General features: G+C 52.6%; 1 protein-coding gene across 1 annotated transcript; it reads left to right on the plus strand.

The window, feature by feature from the left end:
* The first annotated feature begins 5,700 nt into the window (after nt 1-5,700).
* Nucleotides 5,701-24,360, plus strand: LOC144953641 (dynein light chain 1, cytoplasmic). Its single transcript, XM_078884229.1, has 3 exons — nt 5,701-5,845; nt 21,290-21,440; nt 21,952-24,360. Exons 2-3 carry the CDS (start codon nt 21,309-21,311, stop codon nt 22,087-22,089), a joined length of 270 nt encoding a protein of 89 aa, XP_078740355.1. The 5' UTR covers nt 5,701-5,845; nt 21,290-21,308; the 3' UTR covers nt 22,090-24,360.
* The last annotated feature ends 1,500 nt before the right edge of the window (nt 24,361-25,860 follow it).

Here is a 25,860-nt window from a genome sequence, read left to right on the forward strand (position 1 = left end):
AGTAGAACCCACGGCACCTGCTGGGTCTGTCACGTGAACCGTCCTGCACCTAGCCTGGCACAGCAGCACAACCCACGGCACCTGCTGGGTCTGTCATGTGACCACCTCCTGCACCTAGCCTGGCACAGCAGCACAACCCCACGGCACCTTTTGGGTCTGTCACGTGACCAGCACCTAGCCTGGCACGAGCGCCGTGGTGAAGTCACCACTACTGAGGTGGTGGTTCTGCTGATGATCATGATGGTGCTGCTGATGATGAATCAACGTTGTGGGTGACTCTGACTGGATGGGTGAGTGTCTGAGTCTCTGTGTGAGTGAGTTTGTGGGTCTCTGAGTGAGTCTATGGCTCTGTGTGAGTGAGTGGGTCTCTGTGTGAGTGAGTCTATGAGACCCCATGTGTGAGTGAGTCTATGGGTCTCTGTGTGAGTGAGTCTATGGCCCTCTGTGAGTGAGTCTGTGGGTCTCTGTGCGAGTGAGTCTATGGGTCTCTGTGTGAGTGAGTCTCTGGGTCTCTGTGTGAGTGAGTCTGAGACTCTCTGTGTGAGTGAGTCTATGGGTCTCTGTGTGAGTGAGTCTATGGGTCTCTGTGTGAGTGAGTCTCTGGGTCTCTGTGTGAGTGAGTCTGAGACTCTCTGTGTGAGTGAGTCTATGGCCCTCTGTGAGTGAGTCTGTGGGTCTCTGTGCGAGTGAGTCTGTGGGTCTCTGTGCGAGTGAGTCTATGGGTCTCTGTGTGAGTGAGTCTTTGGGTCTCTGTGTGAGTGAGTCTGAGACTCTCTGTGTGAGTGAGTCTGTGGGTCTCTGTGCGAGTGAGTCTATGGGTCTCTGTGTGAGTGAGTCTATGGGTTTCTGTGAGTGAGTCTGTGGGTCTCTGTGCGAGTGAGTCTGTGGGTCTCTGTGCGAGTGAGTCTATGGGTCTCTGTGTGAGTGAGTCTTTGGGTCTCTGTGTGAGTGAGTCTCTGGGTCTCTGTGTGAGTGAGTCTGAGACTCTCTGTGTGAGTGAGTCTATGGCCCTCTGTGAGTGAGTCTGTGGGTCTCTGTGCGAGTGAGTCTGTGGGTCTCTGTGCGAGTGAGTCTATGGGTCTCTGTGTGAGTGAGTCTGTGGGTCTCTGTGTGAGTGAGTCTCTGGGTCTCTGTGTGAGTGAGTCTGAGACTCTCTGTGTGAGTGAGTCTATGGCCCTCTGTGAGTGAGTCTGTGGGTCTCTGTGCGAGTGAGTCTGTGGGTCTCTGTGCGAGTGAGTCTATGGGTCTCTGTGTGAGTGAGTCTTTGGGTCTCTGTGTGAGTGAGTCTGAGACTCTCTGTGTGAGTGAGTCTGTGGGTCTCTGTGCGAGTGAGTCTATGGGTCTCTGTGTGAGTGAGTCTATGGGTTTCTGTGAGTGAGTCTGTGGGTCTCTGTGCGAGTGAGTCTGTGGGTCTCTGTGCGAGTGAGTCTATGGGTCTCTGTGCGAGTGAGTCTTTGGGTCTCTGTGTGAGTGAGTCTGTGGGTCTCTGTGCGAGTGAGTCTATGGGTCTCTGTGTGAGTGAGTCTATGGGTCTCTGTGCGAGTGAGTCTATGGGTCTCTGTGTGAGTGAGTCTGTGGGTCTCTGTGCGAGTGAGTCTGTGGGTCTCTGTGTGAGTGAGTCTCTGGGTCTCTGTGTGAGTGAGTCTGAGACTCTCTGTGTGAGTGAGTCTATGGGTCTCTGTGTGAGTGAGTCTATGGGTCTCTGTGTGAGTGAGTCTATGGGTCTCTGTGTGTGAGTGAGTCTATGAGTCTCTGTGTGAGTGAGTCTATGGGTCTCTGTGTGAGTGAGTCTATGGGTCTCTGTGTGAGTGAGTCTATGAGACTCTATGTGTGAGTAAGTCTATGACTATGTGAGTGAGTCTATGAGACTCTGTGTTAGAGAGTGTGTGGGTCTCTGTGTGAGTCTATGGGTCTCTTGACCATCATTACATCGCGTGTAAAACAGTTTCAAAACACAACAGAGGCAAAGCACCCCGTATAGCCCATGCGGGCTCTTGGGGCAAGTGCTCTTAAGTGATCAGCAGCACCACGCCCGGCCGCCTTTGTCTCCCCAGCCCCCCCCCCCCTCCCCCCGTGGTGGTTTATTTCACACCCACGGCACCGGGCGAGTGATTTAGGGCCGAGTTCACCTAAACGCACGCTCGACATTAGGCCCGGATGTGTGAACAGTTGTGGAAGTTTCGCGGTTGCCTAGCAACGTGGCAATAGCAACGGCGTCTTTGGAGGAACGAGCTTCCTCACAGAGCCAGACTGAGGCTCACTGATCCAGACTGAGGCTCACTGAGCCAGATTGAGGCTCCCTCCCATAGGGTTCAGTGTTAATCGCTGAGGCTCACAGAGCCAGATTGAGGCTCCCTCCCATAGGGTTCAGTGTTGAATCACTGAGGCTCACAGAGCCAGACTAAGGCTCCCATAGGGTTCTATATTAACCACTGAGGCTCACTGAGCCAGACTAAGGCTCCCTCCCATAGGGTTCAGTGTTGAATCACTGAGGCGCACAGAGCCAGACTAAGGCTCCCACAGGGTTCAGTGTTAATCACTGAGGCTCACAGAGCCAGACTAAGGCTCCCTCCCACAGGGTTCAGTGTTAATCACTGAGGCTCACAGAGCCAGACTAAGGCTCCCTCCCACAGGGTTCAGTGTTAATCACTGAGGCTCACAGAGCCAGACTAAGGCTCCCTCCCACAGGGTTCAGTGTTAATCGCTGAGGCTCACAGAGCCAGACTAAGGCTCCCATAGGGTTCAGTGTTAATCGCTGAGGCTCACAGAGCCAGACTAAGGCTCCCATCGGGTTCAGTGTTAATCACTGAGGCTCAGTGAGCCAGACTGAGGCTCCCACAGGGTTCAGTGTTAATCACTGAGGCTCACAGAGCCAGACTAAGGCTCTCACAGGGTTCAGTGTTAATCACTGAGGCTCACAGAGCCAGACTGAGGCTCCCACAGGGTTCAGTGTTAATCACTGAGGCTCACAGAGCCAGACTAAGGCTCTCACAGGGTTCAGTGTTAATCACTGAGGCTCACAGAGCCAGACTGAGGCTCCCATAGGGTTTAGTGTTGAATCACTGAGGCTCAGTGAGCCAGACTGAGGCTCCCACAGGGTTCAGTGTTAATCACTGAGGCTCACAGAGCCAGACTAAGGCTCTCACAGGGTTCAGTGTTAACAATATGTAACACTATTTTTGTTACCTGGGTAGTAAGTGTTATTTTCTAATTGCATATGCCTAAAAAGTATAGAGAATGACTATTATTCCACACAAACTTTCCTTAGGGGCGTCCATAAATGACGTCACGCACCTAAGGGGGGGGGGGGTGTCAGACCTTTGTGACGATGTGTGACGAGGCGGGGGGGTTTGAGAAATGTGACGTCACATCAAAATGCGCAACTTTAAATAAATATAGACACAACACGTTCTACTTAAATTTCGATTTAAAGCTTTCGTGACTGCAGGGATTCATCTTCTTGGTTCTTTCGGTAAAGTCATCACGTAGAAGGGAAATAATAAAATAATAAAAATAAAACATCATAAAATAAGAATTATTAAAATAAGAATTATTTTATAATGTTTTATTTTTATTATTTTATTATTTCCCTTCTACGTGACTTTACCGAAAGAACCAAGAAGACGTTCTACTTAGTTTAATAGACTTTTTAATAAAAGTTTTCTCCTACAACATTAGAGTGCAGCGCCACATTAAATACGCACTACAATGACAATAGTTTAAAGCGATTTGAAGAATGTTTTTTTTTTTGGGGGGGGGGGGGGCAGAGCTTTGTGACGTCATATTTGAGGGGGGGGGTCTGACTTTTTGTGACGTCGTGTGACGAGGGGGGGGGGTCAAAAATCGTCCAAAATCGCGTGACGTCATTTATGGACGGTCCCTTAAGGCCCCTGTATTCATACTAATTATATGACTGTAAAGTTTTTCTTGGTTCTTTCGGTAAAGTCATCACGTAGAAGGGAAATAATAAAATAATAAAAATAAAAGATAATAAAATAATTTTGTCTTTCCGACAGACCTGTTCTTCACCTGAGGACGGCTGCTTGCGTTGTGGCCGAAACGTCGTGAGAATTATTTTATTATGTTAAATATTTATTATTTTATTATTTTAAAGAAAAAAACATTATTTATTACGTTTTATTTTTATTGTTTTTAATAAAAAACATAATATTATTTTATTATGTTTTATTTTTATTATTTTAATATTTTAAATGAAAAAAACATAATTTTACTATGTTTTATTTGCATTATTTTTTAATTTTTAATAAAAAACATAATATTATTTTATTATGTTTTATTTATTTTAATTTATTATTTCCCTTCTACGTGATGACTTTACCGAAAGAACCAAGAAGATGAATCCCTGCAGTCACGAAAGCTTTAAATCAAAATTTGACTGGAAAGTTCTAGAATGTTTTAGAAGTTACTCAGCACTGAATCTATCTGAAATGTTCTGGAAAACAGGTCAATTTCAAAATATCACTGTCCTGGTCACAAAAGCAAATTTTGTGGCGAATAAGAGCCATTTTACGTACTTTTGAGGCATAAGCAATTAGAAAATAACACTTACTACCCAGAAAAAAAAAGCAATTTTGTTTCACAAAAATCTATTTTGTTTCACAGTATAATGGTCATGGCTGACGATGATCATCTAACACCGAGGGGAGGGTGAGGGGGGGTGAGGGGGGGGTGAGGGGGGGGTGAGGGGAGGGTGAGGGGAGGGTGAGGGGGGGTGAGGGGAGGGTGAGGGGGGGTGAGGGGGGGGTGAGGGGGGGTGAGGGGAGGGTGAGGGGGGGTGAGGGGAGGGTGAGGGGAGGATGAGGGGGGGTGAGAGGAGGGTGAGGGGGGGTGAGGGGGGTTGAGGGGAGGGTGAGGGGAGGGGGTGAGGGGAGGGTGAGGGGGGGGTGAGGGGAGGGTGAGGGGGGGGTGAGGGGGGGTGAGGGGGGTGAGGGGGGGTTGAAAGGGGGTGAGGGGAGGGCGAGGGGGGGTGAGGGGGGGGGTGAGGGGGAGGGGTGAGGGGGGCTGAGGGGGGGGGTGAGGGGGGGGGGGTGAGGGGGGGGTGAGGGGGGGGGGTGAGGGGAGGGTGAGGGGAGGGCGAGGGGGGGTGAGGGGGGGTGAGGGGAGGGTGAGGGGGGGGTGAGGGGGGTGAGGGGGGGTTGAGAGGGGGTGAGGGGAGGGCGAGGGGGGGTGAGGGGGCGATGAGGGGAGGGTGAGGGGGGGTGAGGGGGGCTGAGGGGGGGGGTGAGGGGAGGGTGAGGGGGGGGTGAGGGGAGGGTGAGGGGGGGGGTGAGGGGGGGGTGAGGGGGGGGTGAGGGGGGGGGGTGAGGGGGGGGTGCTTTGCAGCGCCATTTTTTTGCTTCAATTTTCCCGCCAAAACTCAGCGCGCCCCGCCCCCACCCCGCCCCCACCCCGCCCCCACCCCGCCCCCACCCCGCCCCCACCCCGCCCCCACCCCGCCCCCTACCCCGCCCCCTCCGCACACAAAACCCTTCGCGCGATGCACCCTGGTCGGCAACACGACGCCGGCGCACGACCCTGGAAATGCCGCAGCGCCGCCGCCGCGCGCCTCTTTGCCGTCCAATCGGCGCACGCCGCGGTGACTCCGCGGGCCAATCGGCGACGGCGGCGGGGGGGAGCGGCGGCGGTTGGGGGGAGCGCGTGACGTCACGCGCATTGATACACCCCCCCCTCTTCCCCTACATCACCACCGGCCGCACTTCGCAGATTTATTTCCGTTGCCGCCTCCGCTCCGCCAGAAGCAGCAGAAGCAGAAAGAAGCGCCGGTTGGGTGGGAAGAAATTAAAAAAATTCCCGTGTTCTCCGTGGATCTAAGATTAATAAGCAGGTGAAACTACGAGTTATTTTTATTATACGTTATCTTTATAAATCGTTACTCGCGGCGGTGTTTTGTTACGGGCTGTTATATATATTTTTTGAGCGGTAATAATGAAAGTTAATTTGAGGGGAATTTTTTCGCGGTGATGTGAATTTTTTTAATTTGTTTACCTCACGAGGTTGTGATTTTATTGTTGCTGTTGTTGTTGCTATTGTTGTTGTTGTTGTTGCACTGATGGATATTGCTGGTATGCTAACGTGACGAACGTGCAAAGGCGAGTCTTGAGTGAGATCAATACTGCTCTTTGCTCTGCGTATACAGTGGCAATGTTAGTCTATGGGCAATGCTAGGTCTATGGGCAATGTTATTCTGAAGTCTATGGGCAATGTTAGTCTATGGGCAATGTTAGTCTATGGGCAATGTTGGTCTATGGGAAATGTTAAGTCTGATTGCTATGGGCAATGTTAAGTCTATGGGCAATGCTGGTCTTATGGACAATGTTATTCTGAAGTCTATGGGCAATGTTGGTCTATGGGGAATGTGAAGTCTATGGTCTGAGCATACGGTCTGTGGGCAATGTTAGTGTGAAGTCCACGAGTAATGTTAGTCTATGGGCAATGTTAAGTCTATGGGCAATGTTAGTCTGAAGTCTATGGGCAATGTTAAGTCTATGGGCAATGTTAAGTCTATGGGCAATGTTAAGTCTATGGGCAATATTGGTCTATGGGCAATGTTAAGTCTAGTCTATGGGCAATGTTAAGTCTATGGGCAATATTGGTCTATGGGCAATGTTAGTCTGAAGTCTATGGGCAATGTTAAGTCTATGGGCAATGTTAAGTCTATGGGCAATGTTAAGTCTATGGGCAATATTGGTCTATGGGCAATGTTAAGTCTAGTCTATGGGCAATATTGGTCTATGGGCAATGTTAAGTCTAGTCTATGGGCAATGTTAAGTCTATGGGCAATGTTAAGTCTATGGGCAATGTTAAGTCTATGGGCAATGTTAAGTCTATGGGCAATGTTAAGTCTATGGGCAATATTGGTCTATGGGCAATGTTAGTCTGAAGTCTATGGGCAATGTTAAGTCTATGGGCAATGTTAAGTCTATGGGCAATGTTGGTCTGAAGTCTATGGGCAATGTTAAGTCTATGGGCAATGTTAAGTCTATGGGCAATATTGGTCTATGGGCAATGTTAGTCTGAAGTCTATGGGCAATGTTAAGTCTATGGGCAATGTTGGTCTGAAGTCTATGGGCAATGTTAAGTCTATGGGCAATGTTAAGTCTATGGGCAATGTTAAGTCTATGGGCAATGTTAAGTCTTTGGGAATGTTAAGTCTTTGGGCAATGTTGGTCTATGGACAATGTTAGGCTTTGCAATGCCAGCCAGTCCTGTGGGCAATGTTAGTGTTAGTCTGAAGTCTAATGGGCAATGCTGGTCTGTGGTCTGCCTATTCGGTGTATGGGCAATGTTAGTCTATGGGCAATGTTAGGCTTGTTATAGCCTCATGCCCAAATGCCAGCTAGTACAAGGGGCAATGTTAGTAGATGGGCAATGTTAGTCTGCGCCTCTGTGGGCAATGTTAGAGATGTCCTCAACATTAGAGTGTAGTTGCTGGAGATTTTTTCGCCGTTCCCTCCGTTGAAATAACACAGATTTGCAGTGATTTACTCTCTCCAACCCATCGACTGACATTGCACCATAGACTAACATTGCCAATAGACTAACATTGCACCATAGACTAACATTGCCCATAGATTGACATTGCACCATAGACTCACATTGCCCATAGACTAACATTGCCCATAGACTAACATTGCCCATAGACTAACATTGCACCATAGACTCACATTGCCAATAGACTAACATTGCACCATAGACTCACATTGCACCATAGACTGACATTGCACCATAGACTAACATTGCACCATAGACTAACATTGCACCATAGACTGACATTGCCCATAGACTAACATTGCACCATAGACTCACATTGCCCATAGACTAACATTGCACCATAGACTGACATTGCCCATAGACTAACATTGCACCATAGACTAACATTGCCCATCGACTAACATTGCACCATAGACTAACATTGCACCATAGACTCACATTGCCAATAGACTAACATTGCACCATAGACTCACATTGCCCATAGACTAACATTGCACCATAGACTGACATTGCCCATAGACTAACATTGCACCATAGACTCACATTGCCATAGACTAACATTGCACCATAGACTAACATTGCCCATCGACTAACATTGCCCATAGACTGACATTGCCCATCGACTAACATTGCACCATAGACTGACATTGCCCATAGATTGACATTGCACCATAGACTGACATTGCTCATAGACTTACATTTCCAATAGACCATTGGCTAACATTTCACCTCAGACTGGCAGAGCAATGCCCCTCAGACTAGCAGAGCAATGCCCCTCAGACTAGCAATGCCCCTCACACTAGCAGAGCAATTCCCCTCTAGCAGAGCAATGCCCTCAGACTGGCAGAGCAATGCTCCTCAGACTAGCAGAGCAATGCCCCTCAGACTAGCAATGCCCCTCTAGCAGAGCAATGCCCCTCAGACTATCAGAGCAATGCCCCTCAGACTGGCGGAGCAATGCCCCTCAGACTAGCAGAGCAATGCCCCTCAGACTGGCAGAGCAATGCCCCTCTAGCAGAGCAATGCCCCTCAGAATAGCGGAGCAATGCCCCTCAGACTGGCAGAGCAATGCCCCTCAGACTAGCAGAGCAATGCCCTCAGACTAGCAGAGCAATGCCCTCAGACTAGCAGAGCAATGCCCCACAGCAGAGCAATGCCCCACAGCAGAGCAATGCCCCACAGCAGAGCAATGCCCCACAGCAGAGCAATGCCCCACAGCAGAGCAATGCCCCACAGCAGAGCAATGCCCCACAGCAGAGCAATGCCCCACAGCAGAGCAATGCCCCACAGCAGAGCAATGCCCCACAGCAGAGCAATGCCCCACAGCAGAGCAATGCCCCACAGCAGAGCAATGCCCCACAGCAGAGCAATGCCCCACAGCAGAGCAATGCCCCACAGCAGAGCAATGCCCCACAGCAGAGCAATGCCCCACAGCAGAGCAATGCCCCACAGCAGAGCAATGCCCCACAGCAGAGCAATGCCCCACAGCAGAGCAATGCCCCACAGCAGAGCAATGCCCCACAGCAGAGCAATGCCCCACAGCAGAGCAATGCCCCACAGCAGAGCAATGCCCCACAGCAGAGCAATGCCCCTCAGACTAGCAGAGCAATGCCCCACAGCAGAGCAATGCCCCTCAGACTAGCAGAGCAATGCCCCTCAGACTGGCAGAGCAATGCCCCTCAGACTAGCAATGCCCTCAGACTAGCGGAGCAATGCCCTCAGACTAGCGGAGCAATGCCCTCAGACTAGCGGAGCAATGCCCTCAGACTAGCGGAGCAATGCCCTCAGACTAGCGGAGCAATGCCCTCAGACTAGCGGAGCAATGCCCTCAGACTAGCGGAGCAATGCCCTCAGACTAGCGGAGCAATGCCCTCAGACTAGCGGAGCAATGCCCTCAGACTAGCGGAGCAATGCCCTCAGACTAGCGGAGCAATGCCCTCAGACTAGCGGAGCAATGCCCTCAGACTAGCGGAGCAATGCCCTCAGACTAGCGGAGCAATGCCCCTCTGGCAGAGCAATGCCCCTCTGGCAGAGCAATGCCCCTCTGGCAGAGCAATGCCCCTCTGGCAGAGCAATGCCCCTCAGACTAGCAGAGCAATGCCCCTCTAGCAGAGCAATGCCCCTCAGACTGGCAGAGCAATGCCCCTCAGACTGGCAGAGCAATGCCCCTCAGACTGGCAGAGCAATGCCCCTCAGACTGGCAGAGCAATGCCCCTCAGACTGGCAGAGCAATGCCCCTCAGACTAGCAGAGCAATGCCCTCAGACTAGCAGAGCAATGCCCTCAGACTAGCAGAGCAATGCCCCACAGCAGAGCGATGCCCCTCAGACTAGCAGAGCAATGCCCCACAGCAGAGCAATGCCCCTCAGACTTGCAGAGCAATGCCCCTCTAGCAGAGCAATGCTCTCTGACTAGCAGAGCAATGCCCCTCTAGCAGAGCAATGCCCCTCAGACTAGCAGAGCAATGCCCTCAGACTAGCAGAGCAATGCCCTCAGACTAGCAGAGCAATGCCCTCAGACTAGCAGAGCAATGCCCCTCAGACTGGCAGAGCAATGCCCCTCAGACTAGCAATGCCCTCAGACTAGCGGAGCAATGCCCCTCTGGCAGAGCAATGCCCCTCAGACTAGCAGAGCAATGCCCTTCAGACTAGCAGAGCAATGCCCCTCAGACTGGCAGAGCAATGCCCCTCAGACTAGCAATGCTCCTCTAGCAGAGCAATGCTCCTCAGACTATCAGAGCAATGCCCCTCAGACTGGCAGAGCAATGCCCCTCAGACTAGCGGAGCAATGCCCTCAGACGTGGTGGTTAGGCCACATTAAACTGAACGCACTGTGGAATTCTCCCAATCTAAGTGCGTGTGTGTATACTGTATATATATACTGTATATACCAAGTCCCATTGGTGAGCTCCTCCGACAGCCAAGGGCTGCGTTGGCTGGGTCATGTAGCCCGCATGCCTGGCCACCGCATGCCCAAGCGGATTTTGTTTGGCCAGATATAAGGGGCGAACCGGGCGCGGCACGGGCTAGAGAAGAGATGGAACTGATGGGTGAGTGGGTGGGTGGGTGGGACGGGCTAGAGAAGAGATGGAGTTGATGGGTGAATGGGTGGGTGGGTGGCACGGGCTATTAAGAGATGGAGCTGGTGGGTGGGTGAGTGGGACGGGCTAGAGAAGAGATGGAGTTGATGGGTGAGTGGGACGGGCTAGAGAAGAGATGGAGTTGATGGGTGAGTGGGTGGGTGAGTGGGATGGGCTAGAGAAGAGATGGAGTGATGGGTGAGGTGGGTGGGTGAGTGGGACAGGCTAGAGAAGAGATGGAGCTGATGGGTGAGTGGGTGGGTGGGTGAGTGGGATGGACTAGAGAAGAGATGGAGCTGATGGGTGAGTGGGTGGGTGAGTGGGATGGGCTATAAAGAGATGGAGTGATGGGTGAGTGGGTGAGTGGGACGGGCTAGAGAAGAGATGGAGTTGATGGGTGAGTGGGTGGGTGGGTGAGTGGGATGGGCTATAAAGAGATGGAGTGATGGGTGAGGTGGGTGGGTGAGTGGACGGGCTAGAGAAGAGATGGAGTTGATGGGTGAGTGGGTGGGTGGGTGAGTGGGGTGGGCTAGAGAAGAGATGTAGTGATGGGTGGGTGCGTGGGTGGGTGGGACGGGCTAGAGAAGAGATGGAGTGATGGGTGAGTGGGTGAGTGGGACGGGCTAGAGAAGAGATGGAGTTGATGGGTGGGTGGGTGGGTGAGTGGGGTGGGCTAGAGAAGAGATGGAGTTGATGGGTGAGTGGGTGAGTGGGATGGGCTAGAGAAGAGATGGAGTTGATGGGTGAGTGGGTGGGTGAGTGGGATGGGCTATAAAGAGATGGAGTGGTGGGTGAGTGGACGGGCTAGAGAAGAGATGGAGTGATGTGGTACAGGAGGATGTGGAGCTGAGTGAACTTGCCAATGACCGGTACCAGCGGTGTCAAGATCGGCCTCTGTGGAGGAGGCTCGTGAAGGACGCTGCTACTGGACAGTGCCAGGCTAGGTGCACCGTGAGGCTACTGGGCAGTTGGAGGCAGTCGCCCTGCAGCAACAACGGAGGGCGGAGGAGCGATGCTCACAACAATGAGCGGAGCGCCGGGTGGCTAAAGCACAGTAGGGGGCATAGGTGGTGCATCGGCCACTCGTCTCAGTCGACCCGTGGCACCTGCTTGGGTCTCTCCTCTCTTGCCAACGGGCGTTCGACACTCCACGTGGCCTTAACGTGCACCTAGCCTGGCACAAGCTGTGTGGTGACGTCACCACTACTTATTGGCGAATGGCGGTTGTGTGTTAGAATCTGTAGTGTAAATATTTGTACTACTCTACACTACACATACTACACTATACATTACACTACACTGCAATGGACTGCACTATACACTGCACCACAATACACGCACCACTCCTAATAGTACTACTATAGTATTATAGTTACCTGTGTGATAGTTGAGTAATCAAACGTGTAGTAGGTATGCAGTGTGGAGGTAGTAATACTACTATAGTACGAGTACTATAGTTACCTGTGTGGTAGTAGAATAATCAAACTAGTAGTGGTTATGCAGTGTGGTGGTAGTATTATAGTAGTAGTGTAGTGTCCATTGTGGTGGTGGTAGTATTATAGTAGTAGTGTAGTGTCCATTGTGGTGGTGGTAGTAGTGTAGTGCCTAGTGTGGTGGTAGTACTACTATAGTACTAGTACTATAATTACCTGTGTGGTAATAGAATAATTAAACTAGTAGTAGGTATGCAGTGTGGTGGTAGTATTATAGTAGTAGTGTAGTGTCCAGTGTGGTGGTAGTAGTACTACTATAGTACTAGTACTATAGTTACCTGTGTGGTAGTAGAATAATCAAGCTAGTAGTGGTTATGCAGTGTGGTGGTAGTATTATAGTAGTAGTGTAGTGTCCATTGTGGTGGTGGTAGTATTATAGTAGTAGTGTAGTGCCTAGTGTGGTGGTAGTACTACTATAGTACTATAATTACCTGTGTGGTAATAGAATAATTAAACTAGTAGTAGGTATGCAGTGTGGTGGTAGTATTATAGTAGTAGTGTCCAGTGTGATGGTAGTAGTACTACTATAGTACTAGTACTATAAGTTACCTGTGTGGTAGTAGAATAATCAAACTAGTAGTGGTTATGCAGTGTGGTGGTAGTATTATAGTAGTAGTGTGGTGGTAGGTACGAATTTGTCCGTAATAAGGTAGGGGCACCGATAAGGAGTTGACAGGTTTGTCATGGTTACTGTTGCCGTGAACGTCACTCACTAGATCTCAGTCATTCACTGACAGTCACTCACCTCCTCACCACACTATTATAGCTACTACTGCCATGGTTACCGTTGTCATGAACTTGACTCACTGGCTCACTCAGTCACTCAGCTCCTTATCACTCTATTTTAGCTACTACCGCCATGGTTACCGTTGTCATGAACTTGACTCACTCGCTCACTCAGTCACTCAGCTCCTTATCACACTATTATAGCTACTACTGCCATGGTTACCGTTGTCATGAACTTGACTCACTGGCTCACTCAGTCACTCAACTCCTTGTCACACTATTATAGCTACTACTGCCATGGTTACCGTTGTCATGAACTTGACTCACTGGCTCACTCAGTCATGCACCTCCTTATCACACTATTATAGCTACTACTGCCATGGTTACCGTTGACATGAACTTGACTCACTGGCTCACTCAGTCACTCACCTCCTCATCACACTTATAGCTGCTACCGCCATGGTTACCGTTGTCATGAACTTGACTCACTGGCTCACTCAGTCATGCACCTCCTTATCACACTATTATAGCTACTACTGCCATGGTTACCGTTGACATGAACTTGACTCACTGGCTCACTCAGTCACTCACCTCCTCATCACACTATTATAGCTACTACTGCCATGGTTACCGTTGTCATGAACTTGACTCACTGGCTCACTCAGTCACTCACCTCCTCATCACACTATTATAGCTACTACCGCCATGGTTACCGTTGTCATGAACTTGACTCACTGGCTCACTCAGTCACTCACCTCCTCATCACACTATTATAGCTACTACCGCCATGGTTACCGTTGTCATGAACTTGACTCACTGGCTCACTCAGTCACTCAACTCCTTATCACACTATTATAGCTACTACTGCCATGGTTACCGTTGTCATGAAATTGACTCACTGGCTCACTCAGTCATGCACCTCCTTATCACACTATTATAGCTACTACCGCCATGGTTACCGTTGTCATGAACTTGACTCACTGGCTCACTCAGTCACTCACCTTATCACACTATTATAGCTGCTACCGCCATGGTTACCGTTGTCATGAACTTGACTCACTGGCTCACTCAGTCACTCGCCTCCTTATCACACTATTATAGCTACTACTGCCATGGTCACCGTTGTCATGAACGTCACTCACTCGCTCACTCAGTCACTCACCACCTTATCACACTACTATAGCTACTACCGCCATGGTTACCGTTGTCATGAACTTGACTCACTGGCTCACTCAGTCACTCACCACCTTATCACACTATTATAGCTACTACTGCCATGGTTACCGTTGTCATGAACTTAACTCATTGGCTCGCTCTTATTCAATCAATGGCAGTCAGCCGCCTCTTAGTCACTCTATTATAGCTACTACCGTGGTTACTGTGTGTCTGTGTGGTGAGTCTGTGGGTCTCTGTGGGGCGAATCTATGGGTCTCTGTGTGAGTCTGGGTCTCTTGTGTGAGTGAGTCTGTGGGTCTCTTGTCAGTGAGTCTATGGGTCTCTGTGGCAGTGAGTCTATGGGTCTCTGTGGCAGTGAGTCTATGGGTCTCTGTGTGAGTGAGTCTGTGGGTCTCTGTGTGGTGAGTCTATGGGTCTCTGTGTGAGTGAGTCTGTGGGTCTCTGTGTGGTGAGTCTGTGGGTCTCTGTGTGAGTGAGTCTGTGGGTCTCTGTGTGAGGTGAGTCTGTGGGTCTCTGTGTGGTGAGTCTCTGGGTCTCTGTGTGAGTGAGTCTCTGGGTCTCTGTGTGGTGAGTCTGTGGGTCTCTGTGTGAGTGAGTCTGTGGGTCTCTGTGTGAGTGAGTCTGTGGCTCTCTGTGCGAGTGAGTCTGTGGGTCTCTGTGTGAGTGAGTCTGTGGGTCTTTGTGCGGGCGAGTCTATGCGTCTGTGTGAGTATATGGGTCTGTGTGGTGAGTCTGTGGGTCTCTGTGTGAGTGAGTCTACCGGTCTGTGTGGTGAGTCTGTGGGTCTCTGTGCGAGTGAGTCTATGGCTCTCTGTGTGGTGAGTCTATCGGTCTCTCTGCGAGTGGGTCTGTGGGTCGCTGCGCGAGTGAGTCTGTGGGTCTCTGCGCGAGTGAGTCTGTGGGTCTCTGCGTGAGTGAGTCTGTGGGTCTCTGCGCGAGTGAGTCTGTGGGTCTCTGTGTGAGTGAGTCTGTGGGTCTCTGCGCGAGTGAGTCTGTGGGTCTCTGTGCGAGTGAGTCTGTGGGTCTCTGTGCGAGTGAGTCTGTGGGTCTCTGTGCGAGTGAGTCTGTGGGTCTCTGTGTGGTGAGTCTGTGGGTCTCTGTGCGGGTAACTCTGTGGGTCTCTGTGCGAGTGACTCTGTGGGTCTCTGTGCGAGTGACTCTGTGGGTCTCTGCGCGAGTGAGTCTGTGGGTCTCTGCGCGAGTGAGTCTGTGGGTCTCTGCGCGAGTGAGTCTGTGGGTCTCTGCGCGAGTGAGTCTGTGGGTCTCTGCGCGAGTGAGTCTGTGGGTCTCTGCGCGAGTGAGTCTGTGGGTCTCTGTGCGAGTGAGTCTGTGGGTCTCTGCGCGAGTGAGTCTGTGGGTCTCTGTGCGAGTGAGTCTGTGGGTCTCTGCGCGAGTGAGTCTGTGGGTCTCTGCGCGAGTGAGTCTGTGGGTCTCTGCGCGAGTGAGTCTGTGGGTCTCTGCGCGAGTGAGTCTGTGGGTCTCTGTGCGAGTGAGTCTGTGGGTCTCTGTGCGAGTGAGTCTGTGGGTCTCTGTGCGAGTGAGTCTGTGGGTCTCTGTGCGAGTGACTCTGTGGGTCTCTGTGCGAGTGACTCTGTGGGTCTCTGTGCGAGTGACTCTGTGGGTCTCTGTGCGAGTGACTCTGTGGGTCTCTGTGCGAGTGAGTCTGTGGGTCTCTGTGCGAGTGAGTCTGTGGGTCTCTGTGCGAGTGAGTCTGTGGGTCTCTGCGCGAGTGACTCTGTGGGTCTCTGCGCGTCTGATTGTGTGGGCATTGATCTGCCGGTAGGGGGTGATAAAACACTACGCTCCGTCTGCTGTACTTCCCAGGGGTGTGTTGAGATTTGAACAACTCTCTCTCCTGGTGGCTTGGCTCTCCAACGCACCGGTGTGCTGTACTAGTGACGAATTGGCATGTCCATGTTACGTGACAACCCTTACTAGGTGGCGGTGGCGGGTTTTAAACGACACGTTTCTATATTTACGTGATCTAACTCAACAACAACCTCTACGGATGATATTGGTCGCGAAAGCCTACAGCGTGATAATTGTTTATTTACCCTTTTATCTGGCAACCAAACTGACACCTTTTTTTTACAAGGAGTCATGTTTGTGAAGTACCGGTAAGTACGCTGGACACCCAGGTTGAGGCACACGTATCTTTATTACAAGTTGTCGGTACAGGACAGCACTAGAGGGGGTAGCGGCCCCCTCACCCGGATAACTGGGGATACACCCAAGCTAATCCTGACCTACTCCCAAGTCCTCCACTAACGGGCTAGGGGAGGCTAACTGGCCCGACACTGGTGAGTCGGGCTACGGTCTCCGGAGTCCCAGGGTACTGACCCTGGTTCACGGAACCACGCCTCTGGCTCGATCCTCCGCAGCCCTGACAAGGGCGGCGTCGAGGGGAGTCCAGGGCTTCTAACTAGGAGATCTTCCTTCTTCCTCCTTCGTTCCCAGACTGAGCCACGAGCTCTCTCTGTCCTCCCCCTTTATACCCCCCGTCAGGATCACAACCCCCCAGGCTGCCTGATGCGGACGTCGCTGCGGGCACCCCCCCCGTGTACTCCCGGAGCTCCGCCCACTGTGTTTATTCCCCGTTGGATCCCATGCACCTACAGCCCTCCCGTAACAACCCTACATTTGCATAGACCACAATACCTGCAGTCATAATGCAAACAGAACATTACTCTGATAATGTTTGCACTGTACTTGAAGTTGATTGGTCCACACCCGAGACAGCTTTCCTTAGAGCCTAGTCTCACATGGTGTTGGACCAGATGACGCCAAAAGGCGCACAACTCAAAGACAATGCACCATCAGAATATGAGAGCTCGGGGTAAGCATTTACACCATTGGAACCTCATTTGCCTGAAGAAAAATATTGGTTTTTTACCCTTCTATCTGAGACTAGGCTCTAAGGAAAGCTGTCTCGGGTGTGGACCAATCAACTTCAAGGACAGTGCACACATTATTAGAGTTATGTTTTTTGTTTGCATTATGACTGCAGGTATTGTGGTCTATGCAAACATGACTCCTTGTAAAAAAAAAAGGTGTCGGTTTTGTTGCCAGATAGAAGGGTAAAAAAACCAATTATCATATTTTTCTACTGGCAAATGAGGTTCCAATGGAGCCTACAGCGTGTTGAACTGATTAGCATCTTGTCGCGTGGATTTTTCTCCTATAGAGGCACTGCGATTCTCGTTTGTGAAGGGGGGGGGGGGAAACGAGAGAGACCTGGAAAACAAATCAAAATAACTTTGTGGGGGGCCAGAGAGAGAGTGACGCGTGAGGTTGATTCTAGAATGTGGAGGGGCGTAAATCGGAGGGACAAAATCCACGCGACCACGGGGAGAGAGAGGGGGGGGGGACATGCAAACTCAAGATGTACATATTCTATGGTTTCGATTTAAAGCTTTCGTGACTGCAGGGATTCATCTTCTTGGTTCTTTCGGTGAAGTCATCACGTAGAAGGGAAATAATAGAATAATAAAAATAAGACGTAATAAAATACAATTCTCACGACGTTTCGGCCACAACGCCCGCTGGCAGGGAGGGCACGGGACAGACCCAGCAGGTGGCATGAGTTGCATTGCTGTGCCAGGCTAGGTGCAGAAGGAGGTCATGGGACAGACCCAGCAGGTGTCATGGGTTGACTGCTGTGCCAGGCTAGGTGCAGGAGGAGGTCGTGGGACAGACCCAGCAGGTGGCATGGGTTGCACTGCTGTGCCAGGCTAGGTGCAGAAGGAGGTCGTGGGACAGACCCAGCAGGTGGCATGGGTTGCACTGCTGTTCCAGGCTAGGTGCAGGAGGAGGAGGTCATGGGACAGACCCAGCAGGTGTCATGGGTTGACTGCTGTGCCAGGCTAGGTGCAGGAGGAGGTCATGGGACAGACCCAGCAGGTGTCATGGGTTGACTGCTGTGCCAGGCTAGGTGCAGGAGGAGGTCGTGGGACAGACCCAGCAGGTGGCATGGGTTGCACTGCTGTGCCAGGCTAGGTGCAGGAAGAGGTGGTCACGGGACAGACCCAGCAGGTGCCATGGGTTGACTGCTGTGCCAGGCTAGGTGCAGGAGGAGGAGGTCACGGGACAGACCCGGCAGGTGCCATGGGTTGTACTGCTATGCCAGGCTAGGTGCAGGAGGAGGTCATGGGACAGACCCAGCAGGTTGCATGGGGTTGCACTGCTGTGCCAGGCTAGGTGCAGGAGGAGGTCACGGGACAGACCCAGCAGGTGGCATGGGTTGTACTGCTGTGCCAGGCTAGGTGCAGGAGGAGGAGGTCACGGGGACAGACCCAGCAGGTGCCATGGGTTGACTGCTGTGCCAGGCTAGGTGCAGGAGGAGGAGGTCACGGGACAGACCCAGCAGGTGCGATGGGTTGTACTGCTGTGCCAGGCTAGGTGCAGGAGGAGGAGGTCATGGGACAGACCCAGCAGGTGGCATGGGTTGTATTGCTGTGCCAGGCTAGGTGCAGGAGGAGGTCACGGGACAGACCCGGCAGGTGCCATGGGTTGTACTGCTATGCCAGGCTAGGTGCAGGAGGAGGTCATGGGACAGACCCAGCAGGTTGCATGGGGTTGCACTGCTGTGCCAGGCTAGGTGCAGGAGGAGGTCATGGGACAGACCCAGCAGGTTGCATGGGGTTGCACTGCTGTGCCAGGCTAGGTGCATGAGCAGGAGGTCACGGGGACAGACCCTGCAGGTGCCATGGGTTGTACTGCTGTGCCAGGCTAGGTGCAGGAGGAGGTCACGGGACAGACCCAGCAGGTGCCATGGGTTGACTGCTGTGCCAGGCTAGGTGCATTAGCAGGAGGTCACGGGGAAAGACCCGGCAGGTGCCTATAGGGTTGACTGACTGAGATCACGACTGGTAGATGGCACAGTAGGGGGCAGGTGGATACAGGTGGTGCAACTCTCGCTGCGTTTTATCCGCCCGGCGCCCCCGCCCCGTTGTTGTGAGCGTCGCTCCTTCCGCCCTCCGTTGTTGTTGGAGGGCCACTGCCTCCCAACTGCCCCAGTGGCAAAGCGTCCTTGACGACCCATCTCCATGACGACACGTGCGTTTGCGCTCCATGACGACACGTGCGTTTGCACACCCCCATCCCCCCTCCCCGCCGCTGCAGCTGTTGACGCGTTGCCATGGCAATGCCCACGCTCTGCCGCGTGACGGGAAGTGGGCCTCCTCTGCCCGTGTCGGCAGCGCCGCTAACGTTTTTGAAGGGGCTCGTGTGTTTTTAAATCCTTTATATTAAGTTCGCTCGCTCGCTTGCTTGCGCGCTTACGACCGTGCAAATCTTTTGGTCGTTTTTTTAACCAACTTCCCGTGATCCAATCGAGCTGACATTTTGCACACAGACTCGTTGTGCGTGACAATTTATTTTCGTGAAAAATTTTTTCCATAACTTTACACTTTTTAGGAAAAAATAAATTATATTTAATTACCAATTGCTTAATGGTGGCAGGCAATCATCTGACCCATAGGTGGCAGCCATCTCAAGCCAGAGGACGAGAGGACTCTAGCCGCCACGCATATAAAGGATTTATAGTGAAAAACTTTGTTTTTACGGGTTAATTTTTTTTGGGTTGGGGAGGGTGGGGCTGGGTTGGGAGGGCTGGGTGAGGGTGGGGCTGGGTGGGGAGGGGGGGGCTGGGTGGGGTGGGGCTGGGTGGGGAGGGGCTGGTTGGGGAGGGTGGGGCTGGGTGAGTTGGAGGGTGGGGGTGGGTGGGGAGGGGCTGGGTGGGGAGGGGCTGGGTGTGGATGGGCTGCTCACCCCGTGGTGCCCTTATAAAACTCAACGTTTAACCTACTCACGCCGGCTTGTGCCCGCCCTCAGTCGGGCATATCTGCGGAATACACCACGCCCTAGCCGTTGACCCTGGCCATTGACCGAGCAACCCAACGTTCCTACCAGCTCCCTCCGCAGGAATGTGTTAAGGGGTTTACAGCTGTAATAGACTCAGCACTGTCACCCATAGACTCAAGTGTAGTGTATAGACTCAACACTGCCACCCATAGACTCAACACTGCCACCCATAGACTCAACACTGCCACCCATAGACTCAGACTCATAGTGTAGTGTATAGACTCAACACTGCCACCCATAGACTCATAGTGTAGTGTATAGACTCAACACTGCCACCCATAGACTCATAGTGTAGTGTGTAGACTCAACACTGCCACCCATAGACTCATAGTGTAGTGTGTAGACTCAACACTGCCACCCATAGACTCATAGTGTAGTGTGTAGACTCAACACTGCCACCCATAGACTCATAGTGTATAGACTCAACACTGCCACCCATAGACTCAACACTGCCACCCATAGACTCAACACTGCCACCCATAGACTCAACACTGCCACCCATAGACTCAACACTGCCACCCATAGACTCATAGTGTAGTGTATAGACTCAGCACTGCCACCCATAGGCTCATAGTGTAGTGTATAGACTCAGCACTGTCACCCATAGACTCATAGTGTAGTGTATAGACTCAGCACTGTCACCCATAGACTCATAGTGTAGTGTATAGACTCAGCACTGCCACCCATAGACTCACAATGTTGTGTATAGTGTATAGACTCAGCACTGTCACCCATAGACTCAAGTGTAGTGTATAGACTCAACACTGCCACCCATAGACGCAACACTGCCACCCATAGACTCATAGTGTAGTGTATAGACTCAGCACTGCCACCCATAGACTCATAGTGTAGTGTATAGACTCAGCACTGCCACCCATAGACTCACAGTGTTGTGTATAGTGTATATACTCAGCACTGTCACCCATAGACTCAAGTGTAGTGTATAGACTCAGCACTGCCACCCATAGACTCATAGTGTAGTGTATAGTGTGTAGACACAGCACTGTCACCCATAGACTCAAGTGTAGTGTATAGACTCAACACTGCCACCCATAGACTCATAGTGTTGTGTATAGTGCATAGACTCAACACTGCCACCCATAGACTCAGCACTGCCACCCATAGTCTCAGTGTAGTGTATTGACTGAGCTACCAGCTCCCTCCGCAGGAATGTCTTTTAAAAGGTTTCCGTTTGATATTTTAACATCTGAACACCGCTGATTGTTGTCAGACAAAATGGGAAAGCCTATTCTAATCTTGGTAAAACAATTTCGATTTAAAGCTTTCGTGACTGCAGGGATTCATCTTCTTGGTTATTATTTCCATTCTACGTGACTTTACCGAAAGAACCAAGAAGTTGGTAAAACAAATTTTAGTCTCTTCTCTTTTTTAATGCGACCGCACGTTTTGTGTTTTTTATTTCTCCGTGGGGCTGTTCGCAGCCGGGGGGTCCCCAGCAAGATGTCGGAACGCAAAGCGGTGATCAAGAATGCCGACATGTCGGAGGAGATGCAGCAGGACGCGGTCGACTGTGCCACGCAGGCCCTCGAGAAGTACAACATCGAGAAGGACATCGCAGCCTACATCAAAAAGGTGCCGCTCGCACGCTCGATCGCACGCTCGCTTGCTCACTCACACGCTCCCTCACACACTCGCTCGCACACTCACTCGCTCCCTCACACGCGCTCTCCCTCACACACTCGCTCGCACGCTCCCTCACACACTCGCTCGCACACACACTCGCTCTCTCACTCACTCACACACTCTCACACGCTCGCTCCCTCGCTCACTTGCTCACTCGCTCACTCACTCACACGCTCTCTCCCTCACTCGCTCACTCACTCACACGCTCGCTCACTCGCACGCTCTCTCACACACACGCACGCTCGCTCACACGCACGCTCGCTCACACACTCGCTCGCTCACACACACGCTCGCTCTCACACGCTCGCTCTCACTCTCTCGCTCCCGTGGGGCTGTGCTCGCTCGTTCACTCGCTCTCTCCGTCTCTTGGTGATCTCTGTGTCTCGCTCCACTAACCCCCGTCCGTCCGTGTCTTTCTCTCTCTCTCTCTGGCGCGTCCGTCCCTCTTTGCGAGCCGCAGGAATTCGACAAGAAGTACAACCCCACCTGGCACTGCATCGTGGGGCGTAACTTTGGCAGCTACGTGACCCACGAGACAAAGCACTTTATCTACTTCTACCTGGGCCAGGTGGCCATCCTCCTCTTCAAGTCCGGCTGAGCTGACCCCCTGCCCCCCCCCTGCCCCCCCCCCACCCTGCCCCCCCTCTCCCCCCCGCCCCCACCTCCCTCTCCCCCCCTGCCCCCCCTTCGCTAAGCCACACACAGCTTTCCTGCCCCCCCCACCACTTGACGCTCACAACTTGGGATGAGGGGCTGTTGGGCCGTGGTGCGGTGGGTGGGTTAGTGGGGGGAGGTGGAGGTTATGATTGTATGTACGGTGGGAGGTACAAAACCACTTCGCCCACCCACCCACCACCTCTCTATCCATCCATCTACAGAGTGACAGGCCAAGGTTTTGTTTTTGTGAGGTGGGGGGGTAGGTGAGTGGGTGGGTGGTAGTGTGTGTGGGGTGGTTATGATTGTACGGTGGGAGTAGGTAGAATTCTCGCCTTCTCGCCCGTCCACCATCTCGCCCCTCCACCATCTCGCCCGTCCACCATCTCACCTGTCCACCATCTCACCCACCCGCCCACCATCTCACCCGCCCACCATCTCACCCGCCCACCATCTCACCCGCCCACCATCTCACCCACCCACCCACCCACCATCTCACCCACCATCTCACCCGCCCACCCACCATCTCGCCCGTCCACCATCTCGCCCGCCCACCATCTCACCCGCCCACCATCTCACCCGCCCACCTCTCTGCGTCCGCCCACAAATCCGAGCGACTCAACCTTTTTTGGGCAGTGAAACTGCGGCGGGGTACATACGCACGCACGCACACGTGTGTGCGATACGTGTGTGTGTGTGTGCGTGCGACACGTGTGTACACGCGGAATGCCTCCAGCAGGTGGTGGTGATTCGGTAGCGCTGGGGTTGACTGGCCGTGTTCCTGCCCTCACCCCTCACCTCACCCCTCACACCTCACCCCTCACCCCTCACCCCTCACCTCACCCCTCACCATGCATTCCACAGCGCAGCAGCAGCGCAAGTAGCGCTCCTACTCTTCCGCCTTTATATTTTTTTGCCGTTTGCGTGAACGTCGTCTTAGCCGCCGTGGTGGTAGTGGTGGTGGTGGCCGTGGTGGCCGTGGTGGTGGTGGCCGTGGTGGTGATGGTCGCGGTGGTGACTGATCGCCGCGCTGTTACGATTGCCACCGACGCTTGCTCTCTATCCCCCCACTCTCCCCCCACTCTCCCCCCCCCTCCACACTCTCTCCCCATTTCCCCCCAGTCTCTTCCCACTCTCTTCCCCCACCCACTGTCTCCCCCCCCCCACTCTCCTGCTCTCTCCCCACCCATGTCTCTCTCCCCACTCTCCCCCCACTCTCCCACTCCTCCGCCCCCCCCTCGACATTCTGCCCATCTTCCTCCACTCTCCCTTCACTCTCCCTTCACTCTCCCTTCACTCTCTCCCCACTCTCCCTTCACTCTCTCCCCACTCTCCCTTCACTCTCCCCCCACTCTCTCTCCCCACCCCCTCCTCTCCCCCCACTCTCTCTCCCCACCCCCTCGTCTCCCCCCACTCTCTCTCCCCACTCTCTCCCCTCCCACTCTCTCCCCTCCCGCTCTCCCCCACTCTCCCACCACCACCACCACCGTCCGTTTATAATTTCGTGAGAAGTTTGTCATTTCTCGCTGCCCCCCGTCCACCCACCCGCCCTCCCTCTCTCCGTTCTCATTTCGCGACGACAAAACGGTCCGCTCCATCTCCCGCACGCCAGCGACGCGCACGTACTTGCTACCGTACGCACGTACGCCAACAGCGCGCACGTACTTGCGTACGCACGTACGCCAATAGCGGCACGTACTTGCTACCGTACGCAAATCGTGCGTGCGAGTTTCTTTTTGTTGCGATTTTTCAAACGCGTGGCGGCATTGTTATTGTTTACTTACATTCGTGTTGACGACGGTTAATTATCACCGTGGTGAGGAGAGAGGGGGTGGTGGGGGAGGTGGGTTGTTGTTGTTGTTGTGTTTGTCAGCGAGTTAATGATTTCTCTCTCTCTTTGTGCGTTTTTTTTTTAAGTTCGTGAAGGAAATTTCGATTTATTTTCCGCGTGAACGTCGATCGCGCGGTGCGGCGAGCACCCCCCCCCCTGCCCCCCTCCCCCCCGTCTACACCACCTCTATTTATTTTTGTGTACTTTCTACTCGTAAGGATTTAAACAGAATGATATTGAATCCATATTTTGGTATTTTTCTCTCGCTCCGTTCGCTTCCCCTCCCCCCCTCCCCCTTCCTCTCTCTCTCTCTTTCTCGTGTCCACCACTCGGTCTGGGTTGAGTCTCGCCGCTTATCGAAATAAAAAAAGGAATGACATCGCGCATGAGTGTACCTGTGTGTGTGTGTACGTACCTGTGTGTGTGTGTGCGCGTACCTGTGTGTGCGTATACCTGTGTGTGCGCGTACCTGTGTGTACCTGTGTGTGTGTGTGTAGCGGTTAGCGCGCTGCACTAAGAACCCAGCGTCCAGAGTTCGATTCCCGCTCACGGCCAACACCAGTGACAATTATCCGAACCGATCCCGGGCCTCCCCGAGGTCGACTCAGCCTCTAATGAGTACCTGGTGTAGCGGTGTGGTGTGTAGTAAACATCGCCACTGGGGAGACAAAGGCGGCCGGGCGTGGTGTTGGCCACCCACCCCCTCGTGTGCTGTGCCGGCCTTCATAGGTGCTCGCTAACAGCACTTGCCCCAACAGTTTGTTAATGCTATACGGGGGATCTTTGTCTTAGTGTGTGTGGAAGCTACCTGGTCTGTCGCTCCGCACGAAGCTTCAGGTCTTCTCGGCCACAGTCATACTACAAAGCCTCCATCACAAGCGAGAAACACAAACACAGACTTATTATCATTTTGGCTGCCCGTATTGTAACGGCCGTAACGCCGTATGGACCTGAAAATTCAATTTCTCCTGTACTTGAACACGGGGTAAGCTGTACGGGCTGACACGGTATGGTCTATGGGTGGCAGTGCTGTGTCTATACACTATACACTACACTGTGAGTCTATGGGTGGCAGTGCTGTGTCTATACACTATACACTACACTGTGAGTCTATGGGTGGCAGTGCTGAGTCTATACACTCCTATACACTACACTGAGTCTATGGGTGGCAGTGCTGAGTCTATACACTATACACTACACTGAGTCTATGGGTGGCAGTGCTGAGTCTATACACTCCTATACACTACACTGAGTCTATGGGTGGCAGTGCTGAGTCTATACACTATACACTACACTGAGTCTATGGGTGGCAGTGCTGAGTCTATACACTATACACTACATGACTACACTATGGGTAGCATTGCTGAGTCTATACACTACACTTGAGTCTATGGGTGGCAGTGCTGAGTCTATTACAGCTGTCAACCCCTATAAACACATTCCTGCGGAGGGAGCTGGTAGGAACGTTGGGTTGCTCGGTCAATGGCCAGGGTCAACGGCCACGGCGTGGTGTATTCCACAGATATGGCCGACTGAGAGGGCGGGCACAAGCCGGCGTGAGTAGGTTAAACGTTGAGTTTTATAAGGGCACCACGGGGTGAGCAGCCCATCCACACCCACCCAGCCCCTCCCCACCTAGCCCCACCCTCCCCACCCAGCCCCACCCTCCCCACCCAGCCCCACCCTCCCCTCCTCACCCTGCCCCCCTCCTCACCCTGCCCCACCCCACCCATTTTTTGATGCACGACGGACGGACACAATAATCCCCTGTGAGCTGGTGGAACCAGGAGGTTCCTACCAGTATCCGCGCCCTTATTACAAACCAATCCAGACACTTAGAGGCCGTCCATAAATGACGTCACGCACCTAGTGGGGGGGTCAGAC

Source organism: Lampetra fluviatilis, chromosome 79, assembly GCF_964198595.1.
Source record: "Lampetra fluviatilis chromosome 79, kcLamFluv1.1, whole genome shotgun sequence".
Classification (NCBI taxonomy): domain Eukaryota; kingdom Metazoa; phylum Chordata; class Hyperoartia; order Petromyzontiformes; family Petromyzontidae; genus Lampetra; species Lampetra fluviatilis.